This window comes from Enhydra lutris, unplaced genomic scaffold (assembly GCF_002288905.1).
Source record: "Enhydra lutris kenyoni isolate GAN:26980312 unplaced genomic scaffold, ASM228890v2 scaffoldscaffold38, whole genome shotgun sequence".
NCBI classification, from domain to species: domain Eukaryota; kingdom Metazoa; phylum Chordata; class Mammalia; order Carnivora; family Mustelidae; genus Enhydra; species Enhydra lutris.
Genome location: NW_019154122.1, coordinates 19,603,760 through 19,630,423, shown reverse-complemented (window position 1 = coordinate 19,630,423; position 26,664 = coordinate 19,603,760). Strand labels below are relative to the sequence as shown.

At 63.9% G+C, this 26,664-nt stretch overlaps 4 protein-coding genes across 12 annotated transcripts in view; 2 read left to right on the top strand and 2 right to left on the bottom strand.

Annotated features, from left to right (window-relative positions):
- The window catches only part of LOC111154616 (integrator complex subunit 11), a 12,826-nt gene extending 7,332 nt beyond the window's left edge, over positions 1-5,494 (bottom strand). For 2 of the 5 annotated variants that reach the window (XM_022514322.1, XM_022514325.1), the window contains exons 1-4: positions 5,342-5,494; positions 2,417-2,514; positions 1,874-1,947; positions 844-1,072 (exon numbers count right to left, since the gene is read on the bottom strand). In XM_022514322.1, the coding sequence (XP_022370030.1) occupies positions 844-1,072; positions 1,874-1,947; positions 2,417-2,514; positions 5,342-5,369 (429 nt within the window). In that variant the 5' untranslated portion in view covers positions 5,370-5,494. Of the gene's footprint in view, positions 1-843; positions 1,073-1,873; positions 1,948-2,416; positions 2,515-2,890; positions 5,178-5,341 lie in introns of those variants that run through there. The other 3 variants (XM_022514324.1, XM_022514326.1, XM_022514327.1) reach the window with 3 other exon arrangements.
- A 119-nt stretch (positions 5,495-5,613) lies between these two features.
- On the top strand, positions 5,614-9,398 carry LOC111154626 (ceramide-1-phosphate transfer protein). 4 transcript variants are annotated; one of them, XM_022514361.1, is made up of 3 exons: positions 5,614-5,665; positions 7,434-7,568; positions 7,785-9,398. In XM_022514361.1, the coding sequence occupies exons 2-3, from the start codon at positions 7,447-7,449 to the stop codon at positions 8,305-8,307; spliced, it is 645 nt and encodes a 214-aa protein (XP_022370069.1). In that variant the 5' UTR covers positions 5,614-5,665; positions 7,434-7,446; the 3' UTR covers positions 8,308-9,398. The 4 variants fall into 4 exon arrangements, with proteins under 4 accessions (XP_022370069.1, XP_022370066.1, XP_022370068.1 ...); XM_022514358.1 differs by having other exon boundaries at positions 5,623-5,665; positions 7,369-7,568; XM_022514360.1 differs by having other exon boundaries at positions 5,650-5,684.
- Positions 9,399-9,467: 69 nt separating this feature from the next.
- LOC111154624 (taste 1 receptor member 3) lies at positions 9,468-15,165 on the top strand. The gene is made up of 6 exons (XM_022514355.1): positions 9,468-11,260; positions 11,375-11,675; positions 11,766-12,548; positions 12,674-12,877; positions 13,019-13,139; positions 13,310-15,165. The coding sequence occupies exons 1-6, from the start codon at positions 11,076-11,078 to the stop codon at positions 14,266-14,268; spliced, it is 2,553 nt and encodes an 850-aa protein (XP_022370063.1). The 5' UTR covers positions 9,468-11,075; the 3' UTR covers positions 14,269-15,165.
- LOC111154625 (dishevelled segment polarity protein 1) lies at positions 15,161-26,615 on the bottom strand. 2 transcript variants are annotated; one of them, XM_022514356.1, is made up of 15 exons: positions 26,401-26,615; positions 21,759-21,828; positions 21,509-21,630; positions 21,155-21,258; positions 20,762-20,900; positions 19,956-20,049; positions 19,802-19,871; positions 19,571-19,710; positions 19,415-19,491; positions 19,272-19,339; positions 18,968-19,120; positions 18,248-18,379; positions 18,000-18,167; positions 17,716-17,922; positions 15,161-16,485 (listed from the first exon to the last, which is right to left on the bottom strand). In XM_022514356.1, exons 1-15 carry the CDS (start codon positions 26,568-26,570, stop codon positions 16,097-16,099), a joined length of 2,103 nt encoding a protein of 700 aa, XP_022370064.1. In that variant the 5' UTR covers positions 26,571-26,615; the 3' UTR covers positions 15,161-16,096. The 2 variants fall into 2 exon arrangements, with proteins under 2 accessions (XP_022370064.1, XP_022370065.1); XM_022514357.1 differs by having other exon boundaries at positions 19,043-19,120.
- Between the last annotated feature and the right edge of the window lie 49 nt (positions 26,616-26,664).

The following is a 26,664-nucleotide window of genomic DNA, read 5'->3' as shown; positions in this document are numbered from 1 at the left end:
TTTATTTATTTATTTGTCAGAGAGAGAGAGGGAGAGAGAGCGAGCACAGGCAGACAGAATGGCAGGCAGAGGCAGAGGGAGAAGCAGGCTCCCTGACGAGCAAGGAGCCCGATGTGGGACTCGATCCCAGGACACTGGGATCATGACCTGAGCCGAAGGCAGCCGCTTAACCAACTGAGCCACCCAGGCGTCCCAAATAAATAAAATCTTAAGAACAAACCCACACACACAGTGCAGTCAAGGTGGAAGGAAAACAATGGAAAAAGACATACTATGGCAACAGTCAGAGACAGGAAGGTGAGGGCGCTGTGGTATTACCAGAACACAGACTTTAAGGTTAAAAGTATATGAAGGACACACACACCGTGCTGACAGTAAGTCCAACCAGAAGTACCTGAAAATACACAGATACCTACTAACAAGCGAAACTTACTGACTCTAAGGAGAAAGAGACAAACCCACAACCTCTGTGGTACATTTCACCCGATCTGATCGCATTTGCGCGCTTAAAACCCTTCACTTCCTTGCTGACCCACACACAACAATTACTGAGGCAAACCCCAAACCCCACAGCCCAGGCTGCCCTTCAGGGCTTGCCCACTCCATGTCCAGTCTCTGCCCCCCACGCCCCAGCCAGCACACCCTCCCGGACGCAGTCAGACAAAGCCGGGAGAGCAGCAGAGGTCCCACGTGCTTGACAGGTGCTTGGCACGCTGCCCTGTGTGCACCGGAATCTGGGCTGGGACCTAGATTCTGGGGCAGCACCGCATGCGCTTGCCCCCTGCTGCCTCCTGGTGGACAGTACCCGACACAGAGTGAGACGGGGTCTGCGAGGACCCTGACCTGGACCGTCTGGTGGAGGTGGACAGCTACCACCTTCTTCATACAGTCTTTGATCATCTGGGAGGTGAAGAAGTTGGCCTCGCCCTTCTTGTCCACAGCAATCTTGCGGTAGTCCTCCAGCAGGATGGGGCAGATGGCCTGGGTGGGGTGGGTCATGTAGATGGGCCCATCATAGCCCACCATCTCACTGAAGTAGGGGAGTGCCCCACAGTGGTCCAGGTGGAAATGGCTGCGGGTACAACACAGGTCAGCCCAGGGCCACTGTTCCCCAACCAAGCCTGCCCCCTCCACAGGCTCCACACCAGCACAGACTCATGGTCATTCCACCCAATCATTCACTGGTACACTGACTCCCTAGGGCGCATCAGATGACCACCTCAGTGCCACAGAGTGACAAAAACTACTACCTTCCTGGAACTTGGAATCTAAATGTCCAATAAATCAGTGGGCATTGACGAGATAATGCTCACGTCAGACAGACACATGTTCTATAGAGTAATGACAAGTAGCTAAGAAAGGGACAGGGCATCAGACAGTTAGCATCTCTGGCGGATGGGCAGGAAGACCCCACGGCATGTGAACCACAGCAAGGTGGCACCGGGGCAGAGGGAAGGGAATGCTGCACGTCCATGAATGGAGCAGACCGGGATGGGGATGGCCTCCCTGCCGTGGGTCGGTTGCCCAAGCACAGCCCCATCTTCCTGGGGCAGCTGGGGCTCAGGGCTCTCATCCGTGACACTCAGGGCAGAGGCAATAGGCACACACGGCACAGTGTGCCCCTTGCTCCACCATGCCCACCAAAGCCCACTAAGGAGCAACCGTGGACACTTAGGTCTCAGGCAAACCATCCAGAGTCAGGGAGGGGCAGCTCTGGGGGTGTGCCACATAGACAACCTAGAGCAGAACCCGGGCCTGTGACACCCCACAGCCTGCAGCCTTCCCAGGCCCCGAGTGGCTCTCCTGGGCTCCCGAGTCCTCAAGGTGGGCCAGATGCAAACCCACACAACACTAACAGCCCACTGGCGCCCACCTGATGATCACACAGTCCAGGAAGTCGGTCAGCCGGCCACTGCGGGTGATGTAGGAGAAGTCAGGGAAGCGCCTCTGGCAAGCCAAGAGAAAGGGTCAGAACACAGTTGCCCTGGGTCTGCCAGCACCCCGGAGAGTGGCTCCCAGGAGTGGGGAACGAGGGCAGAGGCTGAGCCTGGCCAGCCACAGCATGACCACTGACTGCCCACAGCCTCCGAGAACACAGGGAGGGAACAAACTGCCAGAACCCATCACCCAGCAAGAAGGCCTGCCTGGGGACCACTGGGCTGCCCCGTAACTCCACGGGAGCCCAAGAGACCCTGCTCTGGCACAAACCAAGCCTTCCACACGGGGCACCCCATCTGTCTAGTGATGGTGGGGAGCCTGCCAGGGAATGCAGTGACCCCAGGCCCACCCGCCTCCTGCCACTGCCCACTTTCCCAGAGTCCCTACTCCGAGGCTCCAAAGCCTGGGGCCCTGCTGAGAACAGCAACAAGGAGCAGCTGAATGAGGTCCCTCCAGGCCGCCTTCCCTCAGGACTCACGTCGTCATTGAAGCCCATGTGCATTCCGCAGTCCAGCATGACGTTCTTGCCTGCGATGGAGACCAGGATGCAGCTCCGGCCCACATCCTGGCCGGCCCCTGGAAAGCAAGATGGGACGGGTGCTGCCGCGCCCACAGCCCTCTCCCCACTGCTGCAAGCACCGCCCCGCTCCAAGAACAAGGTCCAGCCGCCTGCCTCACAACCCCACTGGGAACTCTGGGTCCCTGACCCTGCAGAACCCTCAGTGGTCTAGGAAAGCCCCACGCTGCTGTGCTGATGACGTGTGAGGCGAGCAGCAGCACCACCGTCTCTACGCTCAGGCCAGGGAAACGTGCAGGTTGGGGCAAAGTGCCAAGGCTGCCAAGGGAGCTCCAGACCACATGCCCTCCCCCACCACACCTCCAGCCTCAGGCCCTGCCACTGCCACCCAGATCAGGTGGAACAAGACCCCCACTTCTCGAGGGGGCAGCCCACCTGCTGTGGCTGACAGGAACCTTCAAAGGCCGGGGCTGTGTAGCCGGTGCTGCTGGACTGTGGTCCTGGCACTTAACAGGGCTAAGCCGGCGCCCCACAGGGCATCACTGCCCCTCTTGAAAACTCAACTGGGGGCACACCTGGGCTATGGGGCTATGGAGCCCTCTCCCCCAGGACCTACTCCCAGAAGGCATCAAGCACCTCCAGGTGGTGTCCCTGCAGAGGGACACCTGTGTGGCTTTAGCCTAGCCATGGGGAGACCTGGCCCGAGCTGTCCAGCAATGACAGTTACGGCGGCCACAATGCAGATGGCTCTCCACCACACCCCCGCAGGGCACCCAGAGCCCAGAACTTAACCCGAGTCCTATCCACGTTCCTGACTTTAAGCCCTACCCATCTGCTCCAGCCCCAGCAGGCCACATTCCAGCCACCTCCAGTAGCCATTTGTCACCTCCTCTGGGGTCTGGAATCCCAAGAAGAAAGGCACGCAGCCTTGCAGGGCCTGATGATAGCAAACGACCCGCTTTCCATCTTGATCCTACAACCTTCCGTCTGCCAGCCAGAGCCAGCGCCTTCTGTTAGCGCCACACACATCAAGGTGGCCCAGAGCAGGACCCAGACTGGTCCTTGAGAAGCCTCAGTGACCCGTGACAACAGTAGGTGATCCCAGCCAAGAGCTTCGTCTGCAGGCTTCAGGCCGCCTAGCCAAAGGCCTGGAGATTTCTCATAAGCCTGCTCCTGCCCCAGCAGGACAACATCAGGGTCTCAGCCGTCTGCTCCCTGCTGCACCTTTAGCCCTAGAGCTGTGCCTAGCGCAGAGACCCTCCAGACATTTGTGATGGGGTTAAGGGGAGGGCTGCCCCTCTTTACAGAGGATGTGAAGGCACAGAAGTCATGGGATCACCCCATGGACACACGGACCCTAAGCATGGGGCCAGGAATGGTTTTCTGGACTCCAGAGCTCAGTTCTTAGGCACTGGCCTCTACTCCCAACCGGAATCACAACCACCCCAGGGAGCAAGGAGAGTGGCCCAAACAGGGCCGCAGATGTGGGGAACAGAGTCTAGAGCACGCACAAAGAGGCAGGACTCAGAAGAAAACAAAGATGACTTCACGTCTGCGGAGTTTGTGTTTCAGGGAAAGGAAACAATGACCATGTAGATAAGACACACACTGAGTCCATCAGGTAGAGTTTAGGCCCTGGAGAAGATTAAGGCAGGGGAGGGGACACAGAAATGTCCAGATCCACACCAGGGGAAGTCCTCCTTAAAATAACTTCTGAGCAGGGTGGAGAGGGACAGCCAGGAGATGGGAGGGGCGGCCGTGCAAAGCCTGTGGGGCAGGAGTGATCCAGGCCTCTCTGCACCTGGCCCACATGACCAGCGAGCCAGGAGGCAGAAGCTGGCAGAGGAAGACAAAAGAGAAGGAATTCTGCTTTGACCGTGCTATGGCCTTGGGAGCACACCCAGGTGCAGACTGGGGTAAGAGAAGCAGCAGAAAGAACTGCTGGAAGAGAGTGAGTGGTGAGAAAGCCAAACTGTGAAGGAGCACTTGGGAAAGCATGATCCGAGGACGCCCCTGGAGGGGCGCCAAAGGCAGGGGAGTGTTGGGTCACAGCAGCCAGAGGGGAACCCGTGCCAAAAGCTATGAGAGGCTGCTGAGGGAGGGATCTATCCCGCACGTGGAGCAGAGATGTTCAACAGCTCAGTGTCCCCACGCGGGGCCGGGGGTGCTGCATGGTGAGGAACTCACAGCATGAGGACGCATGCAGAGCTGTGAGGAGCATCTGCACAGGAAAACGCTCCCCACGCATGGCCCAGTGTAGGAGGCAGGGTCCTGGGCAGCACAGAGCACAGTGCAGGAAGAACGCCCAGAGAGCGCTAGAGGGCTGGCCTCCAGAACGCAACCTGATAACCCCCGTTGTTCCTGGGGCCCTGGGCTCCCAGGGACCTTCCCCACTTCGGTGCTCTGCACTCTTTGGGCTTTTACACCTTCTACAAAACGCAAACCTTCCTTAGAAACAAAACAAAACAAACGCCGCCGCAGAGCCCGGGTGAGACAAGGCTGAACGGCGCGTGGACGGCTGGACTGGGTAAACGGGAAGCCGCAGGTACCGGGTGCGAGACCGACGCAGGAGAGCAGCGAGGGCCACCTCAGGCATCAGTGCACGTGGACAGAAGCCGGCGCGGCGAGGTCGCAGGCCGGGGCTCTCGGGGTCGGCGTCTGGAGGGCGTAACCCACCCTCTTCTCACGGCGAGAAGAGCTGGGGACGCAGCAGCACAGCAGCGGCCGACCCCCGAGCCGACCCTCGGGAGGCGGAGCCGGCCCGAGACCTCCGCGGACGGCAGCCGCTGGTCGGCGACCCCGGCCAGCCCTCGGCGCCCCCGCGGCTCGTCCCCGGACCACCGCCCGCCCCGCGCCCGCGAGGCCGGCCGAGCGCGCCTCACTCACCCAGGGGAGTGACCCTGATCTCGGGCATGCTGCCGGGCGCGCTCCCACACCCGTAGTCTCTGCCCCCACCGAGCCGGCAGAAACACCGCGGCCGCACGACACCCAAACCCCAGACTCTGACGCGCCGCTCCCCGACCCGCGGCGACGTATCGCGCAGGCGCAGCCCCAACGGCGCCAGCTTCCGGTGCGCCCGCCGGAAACGCCTGCCCACGCGTCGAGCCTCCGGATTGGGCAGCCGGTAACCAATCCCCGGCGTCAGGGAGGCGGCCGGGGGCGGGGCAGCGGGTCCAGCGGCAGCCGTGGCTGGGGGCGGCGGCGGCGCAGGTGAGCCGGAGGGCCCCAGGCTCGGGCCCCGGGCGGGGAGCAGAGCTCAACCGAACTCGGCAGGTGGGCCTGGGCATCGCCAAGGGGCCAGGCGTGGGAGGGGGCGACCGAAGGCCTGGCTTCCACGCCGCCCAGGTCGCCGGGCCTCTGCTTAATCCCTGGGCCTCGGCTGGAGCGGGACCTGCCCAGGACTAGGCTCTACCGGAGCGCGGGGTCCGAGCCTGGCGCCACCTGGAGCTCCCTTCCCGAGCAGGACTTGCAGGGCTTACTGCACAGGGCCTCAGTCCTACCCGCTGGGCCTGTGGGGTGTGGGGCTAGGCTGGGTGCCTTCTTCTCCCGAGGGCCTTCAGCCTGCTGTCAGCCACAGAGGGGCGGCGCTAAGGCAGCCCTCCTGCCGAGACTTGACCTTGGGGTTGTGGGCTGACCCTGGGGGGAGCCTTGGTGGTGCCCTGCATCACCTCCCCAGAGTTGGCAGGCTGCCTGGCCCGGGCTACACAGCCCGTGTCCTTCCTGTTGTTTGCAAGTTCTGAAAAGCTCCCAGCAGCTCCTCTGCGCTGCTGGCTCAGGTTCTAGACAGGAAGGCCAGGCGCACAGGATGTCTGGTGTCCCGGAAGGTAGCCCTGAAGGCCTCAGGGACGGAAGACAGGCCCTGAGAGAGGGGAGGGGCGGGCCGGAAGTCTCTTGAGCTCCCGTTCTTCCTGAGGCCAGGCACGACTGTCCCCCACACCTGAAGACAGGGTGAGCTCACCTCTGGGGGCTCAGCCCAATGCCAGGAGCCTCCAGGGCCTCAGCAGCCACTAGGCCCCATCAGATGCCCCTGGCATCCTGGGTGGCGAGATGCAGCTGAGTCCCCAGGGATTGTCAGAGCCCAACCCCAGTGCCAGCCCTAGGCGCCCAGGAGGACAGAGGCTGGGTTGCCCAGTGGCACCCATTCAGTGTGTGGGCACTTGCATGTTTATGGAGGGACTGTATGAATGTGAGCAGAATCCAGGGTGGGACTCTGGCCTCAGGCACTTCTGGAAGGTTCCTTGGGGGTGGGGGAGGGCCTTGTGGCTGTCTTCAGACCTTTGGCCCAGCTGCCCTTCTGCATGGCACCTGTACCGCTCCAGCAGGAGTGAAAAGATCGGTGTCTGTCAGGCCATGCTGACCTTGGAGCCTCTGCTCTGGCCCAGGACGCAGCAGAAAAGCCAGGAAGTGCCCAGCCCACCTGGCCACCCTTCCCGGCCCTCCACCTTCCGTAGTACTCATCTTGTTTTTAGCTACCATGTTGGACTTTCCCGGCTTTCTCCAAGAATATCGCCCTGACAGGCAGGGCTGGCTGTTTGTCTCATGGGCCACCCACCCTGGAAGGGTGCTTGGCTCTGGGCAGAGACGTGGCTCTGGTGTTTGACTCTGGTGAGAGAAACAAACAATAAACGAGCCAAAAAACGTGAGTGAAGATGTTTGCCATCGATAAGATGTAGCAGAGTGGTTTGACAAGGCTGAGTGACAAGGAGGGGCCGTGCTAAGGTCTGTGGGCATGTGTTCCAGGCCCGGGGCAGCATTGGGTCCTTGTGTCCGATCTTGTGGCCCAGGCAGAAGGAAGTAGGCTTCTGGGGAGAAGGGCACTGACGCAGGCACGGGGCCCAATGTGGGCTTTTAGTGGGGGGCAGCTGGATCCCAGCAGTTGTTTTCTGACTGCTCTCGCCTCCCCCCCAAAACAGTGACCCAAGGAGTGAGCTGACTCGTAGGGAGACAACCCAGCAGCCTGACTTCCCACGTGTTTCAGCGCGTATTGAGAAATGGATGGCTTGGAGTCGGACTTCAACCTGAGGGTCGTCTTGGTCAGTTTCAAGCAGTGTCTCAACGAGAAGGAGGAGGTGCTGCTGGATCACTACCTCGCCGGCTGGAGAGGTCTAGTCAGGTGCTTGGGGGGGGGCACTGCCTTGTGGGGCCCCACCCCTCCCATGTGTTGCGCTGGGTGCTAGGCACAGCCGGCTCCCGCCTGCCTGGGGCTGGTCAGCCTCTCTCACTCACCCTTTGGCCGGCAGCTCCTGCAGGGGCGCGTGTGCTCCAGGAGGCGGGGGGGGGGGGCAGGCTCCCCTGCACCCGGGCTGAACTCCTGCTTCCCCTTGAGCAGGTTCCTGAACAGTCTGGGTGCCATCTTCTCCTTCATCTCAAAGGATGTCACAGCGAAGCTGCAGATCATGGAGCGTCTGCGCAGCGGCCCCCAGCGGGAGCACTACAACAGCCTGCAGGCCATGGTGGCCTATGAGGTGGGCAACCAGCTGGTGGACCTGACGCGGCGCTCCCGCCACCCGGACTCGGGCTGCCGGACGGTGCTTCGGCTGCACCGTGCCCTGCGCTGGCTACAGCTCTTCCTGGAAGGCCTGCGCACCAGCCCCGAGGACGCCCGCACGGCTGTGCTCTGCACCGACTCCTACAACGCCTCGCTGGCGGCCTACCACCCCTGGATTATCCGCCGGGCTGTCACTGTGGCCTTCTGTACGTTGCCCACACGCAAGGTCTTCCTGGAGGCCATGAACGTGGGATCCCCACAGCAGGCTGTGGAGATGCTGGGCGAGGCCCTGCCCTTCATTGAGCGAGTCTACAGTGTCTCCCAGGAGCTTTATGCCAAGCATTCCCTGCTGGATCTGCCCTGAGGGCCAGCGGGCCGGGGCGGGGGAGGAGGGCAGCCAGCACCCGTCAGTACCCCCATGGAGATGTGTGGGTGCCCCAGGAATGGGAAGAACACTGTCCTGTGCTCGCTGAGCTTGACTGGAGCCCTGGGCCCAGCGTGGCCCACCCAGGCCATGCTTCAAGCCTGCGGTGCACAGGCCATGGCAGAGGACGCGGGCCGCGGCAGTCTACTCCTCCCCTGTCACCTCGCTCTGCCGGGAGCATCTCTGCTTTACCCTCAGCTGAGATACACCTGTGTCCAGTCGGGTCTCACCTAGATGTTGAGGTGCAGAAGGCAGGGCAGATAAGGGGCAGGATCAACATTCATGGGAAACCCAGAGAAGCGGCCCCTGCCCGTGAGCCAAGTCGTGAAATGGGGCAAAGTCCCAGGGCCCTGTGGCACAGAGACTTCATCCTGCTCCCGGCAAGCACATTCAGCAGGTGCTTGTCCATCCCTGGCCCATCTCAGTGTCCGCACCCAGGTACCCCTGGGCCCCTCCACGAGGGGCTGGCCGTCCCCAGGACAGGGATAGAACCCCTGGGCAGGTGTTGGCAACACAGGCTCTCTCCCCATCGCTCACCTCCTTACTAGACAGGGACCCACATGTCCTTGGCAGCAAGAGCCAGGAGCTGAAGCCCTGAGTGGAGAGGGGAGGCCCACCCCGCCTCTCTGCACTCTCATCAGCGGCCACCCCGTCCATCAGGTACCCCCCCAGGCAGCTACCTGTGAATCTGCACAGCACAGCCCACAGCTCTGCTGGTCCGGGGCTAGCCCCCCGTCATCCGGCAAGAGGCTGTGTTCCCTCCGCCCTGCCCCACAGAGCTCAGGAGGGCCAGAAAGAGACGGTGCACGGAGGGAGCCTGGACTAGAAGCCTAGCCGACAGGCCAGCCATCACCCAGCACTTGGGGGCCTGGCCTCTTCTACTGGCTCTTCACTGTGAGCTCAGGCCCTTCGAAGCCGAGGGAACCGTATCCACCACACAGCAGACGTGCACACGTGTCAGCTGGCAGAGACCCTGGGAGAGTGTAATCGGGTGATGGTTTCTCCAACATCAATAAATGCCACTTACAGAGCAGGCAGTGTCCTCTAGGTGGAGGTAATCATGCGGCAGGCAGCTACTTCCTGAAGGGAGGAGGGATGTAACCCCACGCATCAGCCACTGGGACGTGAGGCCTATCCTGGCCACCATGGGGCAGGGGGATGCTACCTGTCTGTGCTTGTGTCCCCCGAGCCCCCACCAAGGTCCATGTCATTATCCACATTTTGGGATATGTCCACATTTGGACATTTTGGGGCTGGGTTGGAAGGGCAGGTCTGAGGCCAACTGCGCAGCCTGTAGGGAGAAGAAAGACCTTCCCGGCCTGCAGCCTGTGCAGGGGAGCTGTTCTGAGCCTCAGCAGTGGTTGGGACAGAAGGAGGATATGTGTTGGGCAGCATGCTCTTGGACACCCCAGTGTCAGACCCAAACAGTGTCCAGTGCTGGGTCCCCTCCGCCACCTCCAGGCCTGCTGCTTGGGCCTGTCCCGCACAGACCATAGCACTGTGTGGTGCCCACAAAGGCAGGTGACCGTGAAGGCTGATGTGTGCACCCATGTGCGTACAGGCATGCCGGAGCCACACGCAGCATGTGTGTCATGCATGTGTGTACCGTGCATTGAGTGTGTATTCCGCACACGTGTGCGTGCCCCGAGCATGCCGTGAAGCTTGGTCCCTCCCCACAGGCAGCAAAGATCAGATCCCAGACGATCTCCTGTAAACATTCGCCAGGGTTGAGACCACCCAGAGCTCCCACTCCACTGCAGGGGTGTCGGTAGCCTCCCTCGTTCCTCTGGGTGCCTCATGGGCACCCCCACACCTGAGCCTCGTGTCACATCCCTGGGGCACCCAGAGGCTAGGGAGAAACTGCAGCCGGCACATCCATCGGGCTCACCTGCACACACCTGGTGCTGACCCAGCTTCAGAGGCCCATTTGGTTACAGCCTTTCCTCCCTTGTTTGCGTGCACAGCCCTGCGATCCCCCGAGGGAGGCACCTGCTGTGTTAAGAGCCCAGGCAGGGTGTGGGCAGATCCAGGCTCAGGGTCCCTGAAGTTTCTGTCCTCAGACCCTGAACAGAGCGACAGCCCAGACCGTCAAGTTGCACTGTCTTCCCACAGTCCCCATCCTGGGAACCATCTGCCCACCCCCGCCCCAGCCCAGCCACAGGATGGAGAGCCAGCTGCTGCCCTCCTGGCTGGTTGCCCTGAGCCTGCAGGTGTAGTCATGCCTGCATCCCCCCGTCCCCCGCAGCCTCCCCCCACTACTAACAGTCCTGCCCAGGGCTGGAAGATGTGTTTCTATCCCTACTACTAGGGACACCAGTACCACCTCCAGGCAGCTGGAGACCCCAGGATCCTCTGGCGGAGAAGTCCTGAGTGTCCCTCCTCTCTTCCAGGAAAGGGAAGGGTACAGAGGGGCTTGGGCACAGCCAGGTAACAAGATCATGGTCCGCGGATGCTCAGAGCCTGCCTGCCCAGGTCACTGTCAGCCAGAGAGCCTGGTGGGTGGCATCAGGACCAAAGAGTGCAAGGAGCACAAACCCACTGGGCCTAGGAAAGCAAGGGTGTCCCCAGGGGCCCCTGGGCTTGGCAGGTGAGGGCAGGTGAGGATTTTGCTAAGCAAATCCTCTGCTCTCCCCTGCCCCAAGTCATCATATCAGGGCCCCCCGTCCTATTCTCTCATTCACCGTCCCTGCTGGAAGCTGGCACCTGCCATGCTAGGCTGGACTCTCCTGGGCCTCACGGCTCTCTCGGGCCTCGGGGCAGGAGCCCCACTGTGCTTATCCCAGCAGCTCAGGATGCAAGGGGACTACGTGCTGGGCGGGCTCTTCCCCCTGGGCACAGCTGAGGATGCTGGTCTGGGCAGCAGGACACAACCCAATGCCACCGTGTGCACCAGGTAGGGAGGTGGGGGGGTGGGGAGCAAAGGTGACGAGGGTGGGGGTGGCTCAGGTCTGGGGTGCTCCCGAGTGGGGACAGGGTGTTGGCCGCCCACAGCCCTGTGTGGCCGCAGGTTCTCGTCCCTCGGCCTGCTCTGGGCGCTGGCCGTGAAGATGGCCGTGGAGGAGATCAACAATGGGTCCACCCTGCTGCCAGGGCTGCGTCTGGGCTGTGACCTCTTCGACACGTGTTCAGAGCCCGTGGTGGCCATGAAGCCCAGCCTCATGTTCATGGCCAAGGCAGGCGGCTGCGACATCACAGCCTACTGCAGTTACACGCAGTACCAGCCGCGCGTGCTGGCTGTCATCGGGCCCCACTCGTCCGAGCTCGCCCTCGTCACCGGCAAGTTCTTCAGCTTCTTCCTCATGCCTCAGGTGTGCCCCCCGGCCCCCTGGGGCCCCCGGCCCCCGCCGGCCCTGCCCGCAGGAGGCCCCACCACAGGAGCTGCCTCGCTGTCCCTGCAGGTCAGCTACGGGGCCAGCACCGACCGGCTGAGCAACCGGGAAACCTTCCCGTCCTTCTTCCGCACGGTGCCCAGTGACCGCGCGCAGGCCCAGGCTATGGTGGAGCTGCTGCAGGAGCTGGGCTGGAACTGGGTGGCTGCGGTGGGCAGCGACGACGAGTACGGCCGGCAGGGCCTGAGCCTCTTCTCCAGCTTGGCCAATGCCAGGGGCATCTGCATCGCGCACGAGGGCCTGGTGCCGCTGCCGCACACAGGCAGCCTGCGGCTGGGCTCCGTGCAGGACCTGCTGCGCCAGGTGAACCAGAGCCGCGTGCAGGTGCTGGTGCTCTTCTCCTCCGCCCGGGCGGCCCACACCCTCCTCAGCTACAGCATCCGCCGCAGGCTCTCGCCGAAGGTGTGGGTGGCCAGCGAGGCCTGGCTGACCTCGGACCTGGTCATGACGCTGCCCGGCTTGGCCACGGTGGGCACCGTGCTCGGCTTCCTCCAGCAGGGCGCCCCGATGCCCGAGTTTCCATCCTACGTGCGCAGCCGCCTGGCCTTGGCGGCTGACCCTGCCTTCTGTGCCTCACTGGACGCCGAACAGCCAGGCCTAGAGGAGCACGTGGTGGGGCCACGCTGCCCGCAGTGTGACCACATCACGCTGGAGGACGTGTCTGCGGGGCTGCTGCACCACCAGACCTTCGCCGCCTACGCGGCCGTGTACGGCGTGGCCCAAGCCCTCCACAACACTCTGCTCTGCACTGCCTCAGGCTGCCCCCCGCGGGAGCCTGTGCGGCCCTGGCAGGTAAGGGCGGGGAGCCCCCCCCCCGCCACTGCCCATGCTCCCGAGGAGGAGTTTCCGTGCGGAGTTAGGGCTGGAGGCAGCTGCTGGCTCAGCACTCCCTCCACCTGCTCCAACCCACCCACCAGCTCCTCGAGAACATGTACAACATGACCTTCCACGCACGTGGCCTGGCACTGCAGTTCGATGCCAGCGGGAACGTGAACATGGATTATGACCTAAAACTGTGGGTGTGGCAGGACCCGACACCCGAGTTGCGCGCTGTCGGAGTCTTTAATGGCCGCCTGAAGCTCTGGCACTCCCAGCTGTCCTGGCACACACCAGGGAACCAGGTGAGCCCCCCTCACCCAGGAACAAGCTCTAGCTCTGTCAGGGGGGATGGGTGGGGTCGGGGGGACGGGGTGGGGGGGACCATCCCTAGTCTGGGGGCACGCCCAGCCAAGCACAACCTGAGCCCCAAGGCCCCGTGCCAGCTGCCTGTGTCCCAGTGCTCCCGGCAGTGCAGGGAGGGCCAGGTGCGCCGAGTGAAAGGCTTCCACTCCTGCTGTTATGACTGCATGGACTGCAAGGCCGGCAGCTACCAGCGCAGCCCAGGTGAGCAGCTCTCCCAGGCCTGCATGAGCTGAGGATGAGTTGGGACCAGGGACACGTGCGGTCTGTGTCCTGGCTCCACGACCAACTCTGAGGCCAGAGCAAGTGGGTGGGAGTGAGACCGAGGGGCCAGTGCCCCCCACCAGTGCCCCTTCTTTCCTCCCACACCACAGATGACCTCCTCTGCACCCAGTGTGAGCGGGACCAGTGGTCCCCAGACCGGAGCACGCGCTGCTTCCCCCGCAGGCCGACATTCCTAGCATGGGGGGAGCCAGCCGTGCTGGTTTTGCTTATACTGCTGGGCCTGGCACTGGGCCTGGTGCTGGCAGCCCTGGGGCTCTTTATCTGGCACTGGGACAGCCCACTGGTTCAGGCCTCAGGTGGGCCATGGGCCTGCTTTGGCCTGGCCTGCCTGGGCTTCGTCTGCCTCAGCATCCTCCTGTTCCCTGGCCGGCCAGGCCCTGCCAGCTGCCTGGCCCAGCAGCCACTGCTCCACGTTCCACTTACTGGCTGCCTGAGCACACTTTTCCTGCAAGCAGCCCAGATATTTGTGCGCTCGGAGTTGCCACCCAGCTGGGCAGAGCAGCTGCGTGGCCGCCTGCAGGGGCCCTGGGCCTGGCTGGTGGTGCTACTGGCTCTGCTGGCAGAAGCGGCACTGTGTGCCTGGTACCTGGTGGTTTTCCCGCCAGAGGTGGTGACGGACTGGTGGGTGCTGCCCACAGAGGCGCTGGTGCACTGCCGCGTGCGCTCCTGGGTCAGCTTTGGCCTGGTGCACGCCACCAATGCTGTGCTGGCCTTCCTCTGCTTCCTGGGCACCTTCCTGGTGCAGAGCCAGCCGGGCCACTACAATGGCGCGCGTGGCCTCACTTTTGCCATGCTGACCTACTTCATCACCTGGATCTCCTTTGTGCCCCTCTTTGCCAATGTGCACGTGGCCTACCAGCCCACGGTGCAGATGGGTGCCATCCTCTTCTGTGCCCTGGGCATCCTGGCCACCTTCCACCTGCCCAAGTGCTACCTGCTGCTGTGGCGGCCGGAGCTCAACACCCCTGCATTCTTCCTGGGAGATGATGCCGGAGTACAGTGCAGCAGTGGTACTGGGGGGCAGGAGACTCGAGGCAAAAACAAGTGACCCCTGACCCAGGGACCTCACCCCAGTGAACCCAGACTTAGCTGCGATGCGCGCACACCCAGTTTCTATGAAGCAACCCCAGACTTCCCCAACTGCTGAGACCACCCCGCCCTAGATCCTGACGGCAGGCTGACTGCTGCTCTTGAAGCAACAGCGATCCTTGGACCTGAAGCACCCACTTGGGGCCCCAGAGCAGCTCTGCAGGTCTTAGACAAGCCCTGGCCAGGGCCTACCCATGTGACCCAGTCCCACTGGTCCAAAAAAGAGGCCCATAGAAAGATTCCTCAGGGCTCCTGTAGCTCATGCCAAGAGCTCAGGAGAGCCCCCAACCAGATCACCTGAAGTCCAAGCTGGGCATTACTTGCCTGGCCAGGCCCAGACTGGAGCCTCCAGTCAGCACCCATCCAAGCATCACAGGAATGGGAGGTTAGTGGGTGGGTTGGAGCTGCTCTGACCCCTCTGCAGGGGCATTCAATTGACCGTGGGCCCCCAGAGTGGGACAGGAATGGTAAGTAGGGTGGGGTCCCACTTGGGGGAGGATGGGGAGCACACCCCACCTCCTCTTCTCTCTGTGGCCCGGCCTGAGCTGGTAAAATGGGATCAGATGGCCACCAGCACCGTGGACAGAGCCTGGGTCAGCACCAAGGCCAGCACCCATAGCCAAGACCCCTGGAGCCAGGAGCTAGCACCACGGACAGAAGACCAGCCACTAGGACCCTGACAGAAGCCAGGACCAGGGACAGAGCCCTGGTGCGGACCAGGGACCCAGAGGACAGCACCTGGCCAGTCCTCAGTCAGCTCTCAGCCGGGCCCTGGGGAGGCTGGACAAGCCCCCACACTCCAGCCTTCTAAGGTACCCCGGAGAAGAGAAGAGACACAGACCACACATCAGTCCCATAAAATTAAATGCTTTTTAGTCTTTAAAATAGCATTTACACAGAAGCAGCTCTATTAACTATCTGGACGGACACTCCGACTTGATACAGTATCTACAGCGCAGATGTGTGCAGGCCAGAAACTCCAGGAAGGAAGCGGCGTGAGAGGGTGGGCAGCCACCCGAGGGCAGCAAGGAGGAGTGGGCTGGCTACCCCCTCTTCCCCACACGCTGCCCCTGCAGCAGCTGTGTGCATCTGGGCCCCTTGCCCCTCAGGGTCACATCCCCACCACCACCAGCCGAAACACGTCCCCCTCCCATCTACCCCCTCACCAACCCTCCCACTTTCAGATGGGACCTGTGTCCCTGCATTCAGTCTGAGACCCGGTGGGGGGCGGGCTGCTGGCCACCACCTCCCCCAGAGCACACAGGCCAGGCAATAAATAAATAAATTAGATCCCTACCCTGGGCATCCACAGAGGAGCCTGGGGGCTCTGATTCCACCTTCAAGAAAGGCCAACCCAGCCCAGGCAAGAGTGGTGGGGCCTGTGATTTGAGCAAAGAGGGGGCGCAGGCCCACTAGCCACTCCTCAGCTTAGTCTGGGGCTCTGTGCACCGCTCTTTAGGCAAGCGGGGGGTCCCTGAGGCACACCCCAAGGGCACAGGGTCTGCACGGACACAAGCTGCTCCAAATAGGAATGGACGGACTGCTGAACTCAGATCATGGTGGTCTGGGCTGCCCTCAGCCCCTCGCCCAGCCTGCTCCCACTCTGTCCAGGCCTGGGCCCCCTGACATGGACCCTTGCGTGCATGGAAGCACAGGCTGGCCTGACCCAGGACAGCCACCAATAAGGCAAGCTCACACGAGCCCCAGAGACAATGCCCTCCTGCAGGAGCGGGCAGGACCACCAGCTCCCCCACCTCGGGGCCGAGCTGAAGGCACTCTCTCCTCAGTCACATGATGTCAACAAAAAATTCACAGGGGTTTCCCATGGCCTTCTGGAAGGACTGGCGGCTACCTGTCAGCTCTGGAGGAACAGCAGCCAGTTCCCGGACAGGCGGCCCCCCTGGTGGCCCCCCCACCACTGAGTAAGCCTTTGTTGAGGGGTACAGTGGGGGTAGCCCCGGGGCAGCAGCTGAGGCCTGGCTGTGTGGGCTGCTGCCCCGGCTGAGCTGGCTAGCCGGACGCTCCCGCCAGCTGCTGCCCCCGACCCCACTCGGCACCGTGTGGTCCGACTCGCTGCCACTGCCCCCAGCTCCAGCCGCCCGGCGCTCCTTCTCGTGGCCCAGTGCCCGCCGGCTGCTCCCGCCAGCGCTCCGGGTGGACCCACTGCTTTTGCTTCCTGGAGTCGAGGACAGGGGACAGGAATGAGATGCTCAGTGTCACGCCACATCACTGCCAGGACGACCGGCCATTGCCAGGGAAACCAGGGACAGAACCTGGTGGTCTCAAGCAGGGTGGGCGCGGGAGGGGCGGCCGTGCGGACAGGAGAGCGGGGCAGGCCCCACTCAGAGAAGCAAGAGCAGCAGCAGCAGCAGGCCGGGGGGAGCGGGGAGGCAGGGCGAGCAGAGGCAGGCAGGCAGGGACACTCTGGGGCCAGCTCAGTGCCCCCCATCTCACCCCAATGCCTGATCTTGTAGCTGAGAGCCTGAGGCCCAAGTGAGGCCCCGTGTGCCCGGTGCTCCCATTGGCCATCCTGGGCCCCCCACCCCCAAGACCCACCTTCCGTCCAGCCCCAAGGCCCTGGCCAGCTACTCAGCTCAGCCCCCGTCCTGGGCTCCCAGGAAGAGCGGGGACCCTGAGAAGGCCAGCTGGCCGGGAACATGCCGAGAGGGACGCCGGGCGGGACCCTGGCTTACCGGCCCGGAGGGTCCACTCCGCTAGTCCTTCAGTCTAAGGCTTGCTCAGCACAAAGCAAGGGATAGCACGAGTTACACAGTAGGCCTGGCCCGGACACCCGTTCCCACCTGCGGCACATGCCGCCACCAGCCGGGCCTGTCCAGGATCTGCAGGCGCCCAGCACCAGCTTCCTCTGGGCCACCACTGCCCTCTGACCTGCTCTCCTCTCTCCCCCATCCCTATCTGCCTCTACCAGGCTGGCTGCCTGACCTCTGTCCCCTGGCTTCAGTGACACCAACAGCCTCAGGCCACTCCTCTAACAAGCCCCCTCCTCAGGGACGCCCCTGAGCTTCCTGCTCAGCTCTCCATACATCCTAGGGTGGGTCCCCAGTTGTCTGTGGGACTGTCCACCTCTGGCTCCAGGCCAGGTTGCAGGTACTGGGGGCAGGGGTCTGTCCTCCATCATGTCCTGGGACCTCTCTGCCGTCCTTCCCCAGCCCATCTCCTGGCCTTTTGCTTCTGCTGCACCTGGAACATCAGCACCCCCGCGACACACAGCCCCCAAGTCTGCCGAGTTCTCCCCATCCTCCTGAACCACTCACCCCTTCCAGAAGGAGCTCACCCAGGGCCTCAGCACAGAGCAAGGAGGAGCGCACGGGACAGGGGGGCGGGCACACACAGCAGAGCCAGGCGGCAGGGACAGTGGGGAGCTGGGCACCCAGCAGGCTCTCACCTTCACTCTGCTGACTTCCTGCACTGCCGCTACCATAGCTGAAGCCAGGGTCCTGGTACGCAGGTGGGAAGCAGGGCGGGGGGCCTGGGTACTGGTAGGGGTAGCCCTGACCCAGGGGCCACGGGGCGGCCGGATGGGGCAGGGGGGCCAGCGTGTCTTGATCCGAGGCCCCGCTGGAGCCACTGTTGAGGTTCAGGGCTGCGAGATCTGGCGGGAGGGGCGGGCGGGTGAGGGCAGTGTGGGTGGGCCCTCGGGGGACCCCCGCCCCGCAGCCCCCCACTCACTGCTGCACAAGTCCCCGAAGACGTAGTAGCACTGCTCCGAGAAGGTGATCTTGTTGACCGTGTGCCGCAGGAAGCCCCGCTTCAGCATGCTGCTGGCGTACTTGCGAGCCTCGCGCCGCTCCTTGAAGCCCTCCACGTGCGTGTACAGCCAGTCCACCACGTCCGCCCCTGACCCGGAGCACGCGTCAGGGCCCAGAGCCTGGGGTCCCGGCCCACCCACCTAGAGCGAGCCCTGTGGCACCCCTCACCGATGACGGCGTTGGCGATGGTGATCTTGAGCCACATGCGGTCTCGGATCTCCAGGCCCGAGTCTGGCAGCTGCATGACGCGCACCACGGCCCCCATGTCACTCTTCACCGTCAGAGGCGTCTCCTCCAGTTCTGCAAGGCACAGCCCCCGCCCTCAGCCCTGAGCAGCCAATGGCAGGGAGGGCTGGGATGGGCCGCGGGGCCCACCGTGGGGACCCAGCTCTGGGTCAGGTCTGTGGTCACAGAGCCCAGGCCGTGAGGCTATCCGGCGACTGTGGGCTCCAATCCCACCACAGCACAGACCCTCACAGGGGCGGGGAGCAAGGGGGGTCAGGTCTTTGTCCCCTACCCCTGCAGATGCTTCGTCAGGATCTTGGGCCCAAACCCAGGTGAGGCCACGCCACCCCCGCCCCTGCAGACCAGAGCCCCACAGGGAGAGGCCTCCTCCCCTCCCCCACTCCGCTCGCTCAGGGCTGTTAGTTGTGTTAGCTGCAGGAAAGCCGGGTGGGGGCCAGGCGCAAGCCCTGCCTCTCCTCTCTGGGGGTCCCCAGGGCTGGCCTGACCCCTCCAGGCATCTGCCAGCCAGCTGGAAGGAGGGCGTGCGTGAGGGCACACACACACGTGTCAGCCACATCCATCCACGTGCAGGCCCTCCGCTGCAACAGTGCTAGGTGGGCGCCCTGGGGCCTCGGGTCCCTGCTCCCCTGAGCTGCCACTTACGTGGAGCGCCGGGCACAGAGCTGGTTAGTGAGGAGGAGCTGGTGCGCGTGACGGCACTGGAGCAGGGGCTCGTACCGTAGCGTGGCAGGGCTCCGGTCAGCGCCGCCGTGTGGGACAGCCAGGCGGCGGGGTCGATGGGCCGTACCGGGTCAGCTGGGTGGCCGCCGTGTGGTAATGGATGGACGGACAGACAGACGGATGGATGGCAGCACATGATGGAGCACAGAGGCACAGAGGAAAGGACCTTCAGGCTGGGCAGGTGCCCTCACCCCCCCTCCCGTAGCAGCCCTGCAGGGTCACTCACCCCTCGGGATGGTGAAGTAGCTCCGGGGGGTCGGGTCCCAGCACTTGGCCACCGTGAGGCTGATGGGCCTGTGGGGTGCAGCGGGTCATACAGGCGAAGCCGCAGGGACCCCAGACACGCCCCTGCCCGCCCCTACACCTCACCCCGTCTGGGACACGATCTCCCGCAGCACCCGCACAGCGTCGTCATTGCTCATGTTCTCGAAATTGATGTCGTTTACCTGGGGGGTGAGGGGTTCAGCGTGGCGGCTCGGCGAGCTGGCCTCGCGGCACCCCCAGCTCCTCCCCGCAGCCCCACACCTGCAGCAGCATGTCCCCCGGCTCGATGCGCCCGTCGGCCGCCACGGCCCCGCCCTTCATGATGGAGCCGATGTAGATGCCGCCGTCGCCCCGCTCGTTGCTCTGGCCCACGATGCTGATACCCAGGAAGTGGTGCCTCTCTGCAGGGGCGAGGGGTGAGCAGGCGCCCCCTGAGGGGGCAGCCCAGCCAGGGGACCCAGCACCCCGCGGGGGACCCCAAGAAGGCCTCACCCATGTTGAGAGTGACAGTGATGATGTTCAGGGACATGGTGGAGTCCGTGATGCTACTGAAGGAAGAAGCCTGCAGGGCAACCCAAGTGAGGGCCGGGGGGCAGGGGCTTCATGGGGCGCCCCCCGCCCCACCCCCTGCCCCGCCACCACCTACCCGGTCCGCCTGCCGCAGGCGCTGCTTCCGTCGCCTCCGCTTGTGCTTCCGGATGAGCCTCGAGGACGTGCTCTGCTCCGTGGAGCTGCTCAGGCTGGGGGAGGGGAGGGGCAGGGAAGTTAGGGGCCTGGCCCAGGACTGCAAGGCAGGGGCGGGGCGGAGGACAGGGCACCCAGGCGCCGGCTCCCCGGACACCCCCAGCCGGGTCCGCCTGGGACGAGCTGGGGTACAGTCTGCCCAGGATTAGGCTCAGCTCCGGCACGGACATGACCCAACCCCCATGACACGTACCAGCTCCGCACCTCGTGCAGCACCACTCAGGCAAGATGAACACACAAACACTGTGGAACCCGTGTGCGCGTGCACACACCCATCCCTGTATATATACACTCCTGGAATCACACACCCCCACGCATGTGCACACACACCCGTACACATCTGCATACCCACATGCGACAGGACTGTGCACACGCCTGCTCACACACCCATGTGCACACACATGCCCTGCAGGCACACCCATGACACACACAGGCATGCTTGTGCACACCTGGGATATGCTTGCACACACATCTGGATGCGCCCACCCACGCACACCTGTAACACCTGCGCACACGTCCCTGTGCACACACACCCACGCACACCTGTAACACCCGCGCACACGTCCCTGTGCGCACACACCCACGCACACGTCCCTGTGCGCACACACCCACGCACACCTGTAACACCCGCGCACACGTCCCTGTGCACACACACCCACGCACACCTATAGCACCTGTACACACACCCGCACGCACACACCCACGCACCGGCTTGTGTTGTCATCCTCATCGGAGTCGATGAAGCTACTGGACTCGAGTTCGCTGCTCAGAACCGCAGAGGCACTGTCAGGGGGCAGCCCCAGGTCTCGCCGCCGGTCTCCCCTTGGGTGCCCATTGGTCCGGGCAACTGTGGGGACAGCAAGTAGGAGAGCTGGCCATGGAGTTCCCTATGTGGCCTCAAGCACCAACTGACCTGGGAGCCCGCCAGGTGACGGTGGGGCTGCTGGGGGCGGGGGGGGGGAGTGTCCCTGGAGTCCTGGGCAGACAGGCCTAGGACCTTCACTCTTGGACCCCCATTGGTTTGGGGGCACTACTGGGAGGAGGCAGGGTCGTAGGGTGCACCACAGGGTCCTGGGTATGTCTAGGGTGCGGCTTCATTACCTTCCTCACGGTTCCGCCGTCGGGCTCGCTCCCGCCGGTGGCTGACCAGAGACTCCGTGCCAGTCTCATTGTCCATCCCATCGCGGCTGCTGGCTACGTTGGGGCTGTGCCCACAAGAGAGGGTGCGCTGGGGCAGTCTGCACTGCCTACACTGCGACACCCTCCCGGCTCCTTCCCTCCTCTCCCACCCACACACCTGCCCAGACTGGACCTCCCTGCCCACCCCTCCTCCACTGACCATTTTCTACTGACCACGGGTCCCTGGTTAGTTACCTCTTCCCCTGACAGGCCTGGTAGGCAGCAGGCCCCTCAGGACCACCAGGCTCAGCCCCCCCAGCCCCGCACCGTCCTTACTGGAAAGAGGGTGGCCGGGAGTCCCCGATGCCGCCCGTTCTCTCAAGAGGTGGGGGCAGGTCTGTGTGACCATCAGTGCTCTGAGACCCGGCATCTGAGTGTACGCCCTCGGCCAGGACCAGCTGCAGAGGACAGCAACGGCTCAGGGATACCCGCCAGCCTGCAGGCCTACCCCCCACCCACACGGGTTCAGCCAAGCCCAGACCCCTCCCTAGCCAAGTACCCTTCTGCCAACATCCCATGGACTCACCCAGGAGACCACACGGCCATTGAAGCAGGGTAGCTTGGCGTTATCATCAGAGATCTCCTCCTTCACCACTCTGTGGACACACAGTGCCGTGAGGCCACCTGCAGGAGAGCTGGCTCCCACCAGCGGGCTCTGGAGGGAAGACGCCCCCACACTCCCATCCAGGGTGCGTGCCAGCCCAGGCTGTCCAGCCACATGCCCAGACGTCAGTCTGTGTGGATGCCCCCGCCTGCGGCAATCCCTTCTGGGGACCCTTGTCATCCTTCTGTGGACACCTCCCAGGGCCCAGGTCAGAAGGAGTCCAAACCCCCGACCCTCGAGTGGCAGATGGTCACCTCGTCACCCCTATAATGCAAGCGTCTGCCCTGCTCTGTGCCTCTGTGCCCCACGGAGTGTGGCTCCATGACAGCGGGGCTCTGTCTGGCTTCTTCTCTGCACCTCCCCACCCCCCAGACCCAGCCCCACCCCAGAACAGGGCCTGATTCACAACAGGCCTCAATACAGACGTGAGCACACGCAGACCACACGAGCACAGGCAGGCTGCGGTAGGAGGGCACGCAAACCTGTACGTGCACACGGAGGGCAGACCACCGCCCGCCTGGCCCGTCCGCCTGGCCACGGAGACGAAGCAGACCCCACTCTCGGCAACAGCCCAACTCAAGGCCTGAAAGGACGGCCAGGCACAGGCTGCTGGGCCCACGGAGAAGTCCCAGCCCCAGAGGCCGGCAACCAGCCCCTGGCCTGGTGGTGTGGGGGCGGGGACGGTACCCAGGCAGGACACAGAAAGCCAAAGCAACGCTAACGGGGTGGTAAGGCAGCGCCACTGGGGTCAGACCAGGTGGACACAGGGTCAGCTGTCAGATCCAAAGGGCTGGGAAAAGAAGCAGCCAGCATGGTTCACAAGGGCCGGGAGGAGGGGCAGGCAAGGGTTATGGCCCAGATGCACCCCACACTGTGGCCTCCTTGAGGCCCAGGGATCAGGGCAGGCAAGGCCAGGCCTGCAGCAGGAGGCACCCCGACGCCCTACCCTCCTCGAGCCCAGCCCTGCCCAACACAGTGGGATTGCCACACCGGGGACTCGGGCCCAGTAGAAAAACAGGAGCCAGGAGAACAGGCAGGAAGCAGCCTTGTGACCTGTTGAGCCTGGACACCGGGACTCTGCCAGTCCTGGACAAGAACAGGTGGCAGGAGGCCTCCACGGTGCGGGCACACCACACTCCTCCAAGGGAGCGAGGCCCAGGTCCACCACCCACCACTCAGGCCTCAGAAGACAGGAGAGACAGGGCCAGCCAGGACCGGGGGGGCACCCTGCCAGTATCCCCCAGCAACCCTCTGACACGCCCCTCTGCGCGCCAGCCACGCAGGGAGCAGAGAGGTAGGCAAGCAGCAGGAAGAGAAGCCCCTGTATCTGGTGCTCCAACCAATGCAGACACCACAGCTGAACAGAACAAGCTCCCCGGGGAGCCTGGGACCCAGCCCGGGACTCAGCTGAGGTCCCCCAAGAGGGGCCACCAGAAGAAGACCTAAGGGGGCCTAGCACCACCTGGGGCTCTGCCAGCTGCGGCCAACAGCCAGCCAGGCGGCCAGCCCTCCTGGGGGCCCAGCAGGCGGAGAGCACAGGCTGGGAGTGAAAGCGGCAGCCGAAACTCGGGAAGGACCTGGTTCCTGTTCCGTGGCCCAGGTGGCCCGACTTCCCCTGCCATTGCCAAGCCCCCGCCCTTTCTGACTCACCCTGGGGCCGGCAGATGAGCTCCCAGCCCTCACTGCACAGAGCCTGCCTGGCCCCCCCAGCGGCCGATGGCCCACCTGGCCAGGGCCTCCAGGTGACCAATCACCCAGGGCTGCCTGAGCCTCTGTGCCCCTCACCCCTGCATAAATGAGCCCCCAGAGCCCAGAGTCCCTGCTCCCCTGCCGGAGGAACCCAAGTTCCCCAGCCCAGTGCAACAGGACATCCCACCTTCCACCTGAGGCCTGGAGCAGCGGGGGGGGCACCAAGGCCCCCACCCAGTTAGGCCAAAACAGCCAGCAGGTGGGGGGGGTGCCACAGCCTCCAGGACAAGGGCACAGGTGCCTTCCTCAGGATGCACGACGCTGCCCACCACTACCCAGCATAATCTCTGGGAGCTCCAGGCAGAGCCAAGGGCAGGGGAGGCCTCAGTGGAGCATGGGGGAAATGCCTCTGAACAGCTCTGGGGCTCCCTCCCTGGCCAGGCCTCACCAGGGGGAAAAGCAGACCTCGGAAACAGTCTCTGCCGACCCTCGGGGCGCCCACCCAGGGGCACACCCCCCCCAGCACCACGCCCCCAACCTCAAAATTCCTGGCGAGATCCCAGTTAGCCTCAAACTTGTGGCTGTCCGGCCCCGCCCGCCACCCCCGCAGACTCGCCCTGGCAAGGAATCTGCCCAGAGCAGGGCCCTTAGAGCCAAGCACAGCCACAGGGGGACCCCCAGGGCTCCCAGAGGCCACAGCCTGCCATAGGCCAACCCTTGCCTATCTTCAGAGGCACAAGGCCCCCCCACGAAACTCCTGCCATGGAGCAGGAAGATGGCAGAGCAAGCTCATACGCGACAGAGGAGATCTCGAAGAAAGCTCCCCATGCCCCCACAAGTCAGGGATCCTCAGCTCCCACTGTGCCTCTGGCTGCCCCTTCCCCCCAAAGCCCCCTGCCTCCTGACCCTAGAGCTCCCCCATGCCGTGGTCCTGCAAGCGCCAGGACAAGGGGTCACGGTCCTCTACACGCTGCCATTTGTGCCAAGGGCGCCTCTCTGGACCCTCCCAACACCACTGGGGGCGCTGAGCCCAGATGGACCGGCTGCAGAGGGCAGAGTGGGCACTCGCCCAGGGAGGCTGGGTCAGGCCCAGCCCCCACCCCCTGCCCCGCCACCCACAGACAGAGGGCTTCAGAGACCAGAGCTCCTGGTCCAGAGATGGAGGTACCCGGGCTGCTGCCAGGCAGATGAGCTAAGTGCCAAGTCTATCCAGGCCTGGAATCAGCAAGGCAGCCCCGGTAGCAAGGGACTCCAACCTCTGCCTCACAGTGAAAAAGCTGGCCCCAGACTCCTCCCCGTGCCACCGCTCACCAGAGCCAAAGCTTGGCACCTCTGGGCCAGCCCACCATAGCCCCAGGGACCTTCCCCAGCTTTGCTGTGACCTGCATGGGAAAAGTGGGAGGTAGGCACAAGACCCCCCACTCACTCGGCCAAAGATGGGAGTGGGACCCGGCGCAGAGCAGGTGGCCAGGGCCACACCTCAGACTCCCCTTTCCCTTACTAAGTGGCCAACCATGGCTGGGAACAGAGGCTCGGGGAACTCAAGGCCTGGCCTACAGTGGGATGGTAGGCTGGGGCAGGAGGCCCAGGCTCACCAGGGTGGTCCTCACAGCCCCTGATCTGAAGCTACCCCTCTCATGGTGGGGCCACTGCCCAGCCCACCCAGGGTTGCCGAGAATGCACGCTCCCTCTCTGCCCCTCCCTAGTAGCGGTGGATAACAAGAAAGTCTAATTGTCCAAACTTCCCTCAGGCCCCCCAGAGAACTGCTGAATGGCCCCCGCTTGACCTGACCTGGGGCTGCCCAGGGTCCATGCAAACCAGAGAATCCAGGAAATGGCCTCAAAGTCCCGAGACACAGTCACACACAAGGACACGGGCTGCCTGAGGGCGGCCAGGCACACCTGCTCAGCCCACGAGGCCTCTAAGTACCCCACCCCCCCAGCACTGCTGAGCTGGGGGCTCAAGTTACCCGCGGCTGTGCTGGGTCAGGCCTCAGACAGAGCTTCAAGCGCACAGCCGGCCTCCTGCTCCCCGTCCCAGAGGCCCTGCCCAGTAGAAGCGGGAAGTCCCCTCACCAAGGCAGCCGCCACTACGGCTGGACATGGGGACACTGACCCAGAGGCTTCTGGCGTCAGCAGATGGTCCAGGCTGCTCCCGGGAACCCAAGTACTATGCGGCTCAACAAGCACAGAGGCCCAACAGAGAGCGCCCTTCAGGTGGGGGTGGGGGGGTGACAACCCATGGCCCCTAGTGATCCTCAACCTCTGCTTTACTCTCAGGACCCTGGAGGAGGGATCCAGAGGGAGGCTCTCTTGAGCCTCTGGAAACTTCCGCAGACTCCTACAGACAAATCTGTGCCCGCCAGAGATCACCTTTCTCCCCCATACTAATTACAGTGGACCCACTGGGCAGCTAGGACCCTGCCCTCATCCCTTCCCTCCCCCCACCCCACCCCCACATTCCTCTGACCCCAGGCCCCATGAATCACACGCCCTTCAGGTCAGCCCTATAAGCACCTGCCCTCCACAGAAGGGGGGCAGGGGGACCCTGAGTCTGACAAGCGCCAAGCTCACCCTGGGCCACGAACCTTGACCACCGGCAAGTCAACACACTCAGCCACACAGGCCCCGGCCCAGAGCGGGTGGAGAAACGAGGACCCTCGCCTCCCCACCGCCCAGCGCTCCCAGGCTCCTGGGCAGGCAGCCAGGGCCCCAGGCGTCCCCAGCTCAGGGCACAGCCAGGCTGGACGCGCGGCACCGCCGGGGAGCTGAGGCACGGCGCCCGGTCACAGTCCCAAGACTCCCCAAGGCCCTGCCCGGGCGCGGACAGGTGCGGACACCCGTCCCCGCGCACAGGCCCCCACGGCCCACTGACCCGAAGTCCTGGTCCATGGACTTGAAGAAGAATTTGTAAGCGTGCACGGGCCGGTTGCTGAGCACATTCTTGAAGTCGGCCAGCGTGACGCGCTCGGGCGCCACGGGCAGCTTGACCAGGTACGGCGTCTCCTCCTCGTCCATGTGATAGATGATCTTGGTCTCCGCCATGGCGCGGCGGCGGCGCGGGGCCCGCGCGGCGCTCCCGGCCCGGCCCGGGGCTCGGACGCCGGCGCCTCCCCGCTGCCGGCCTGCGCCCCGCCCG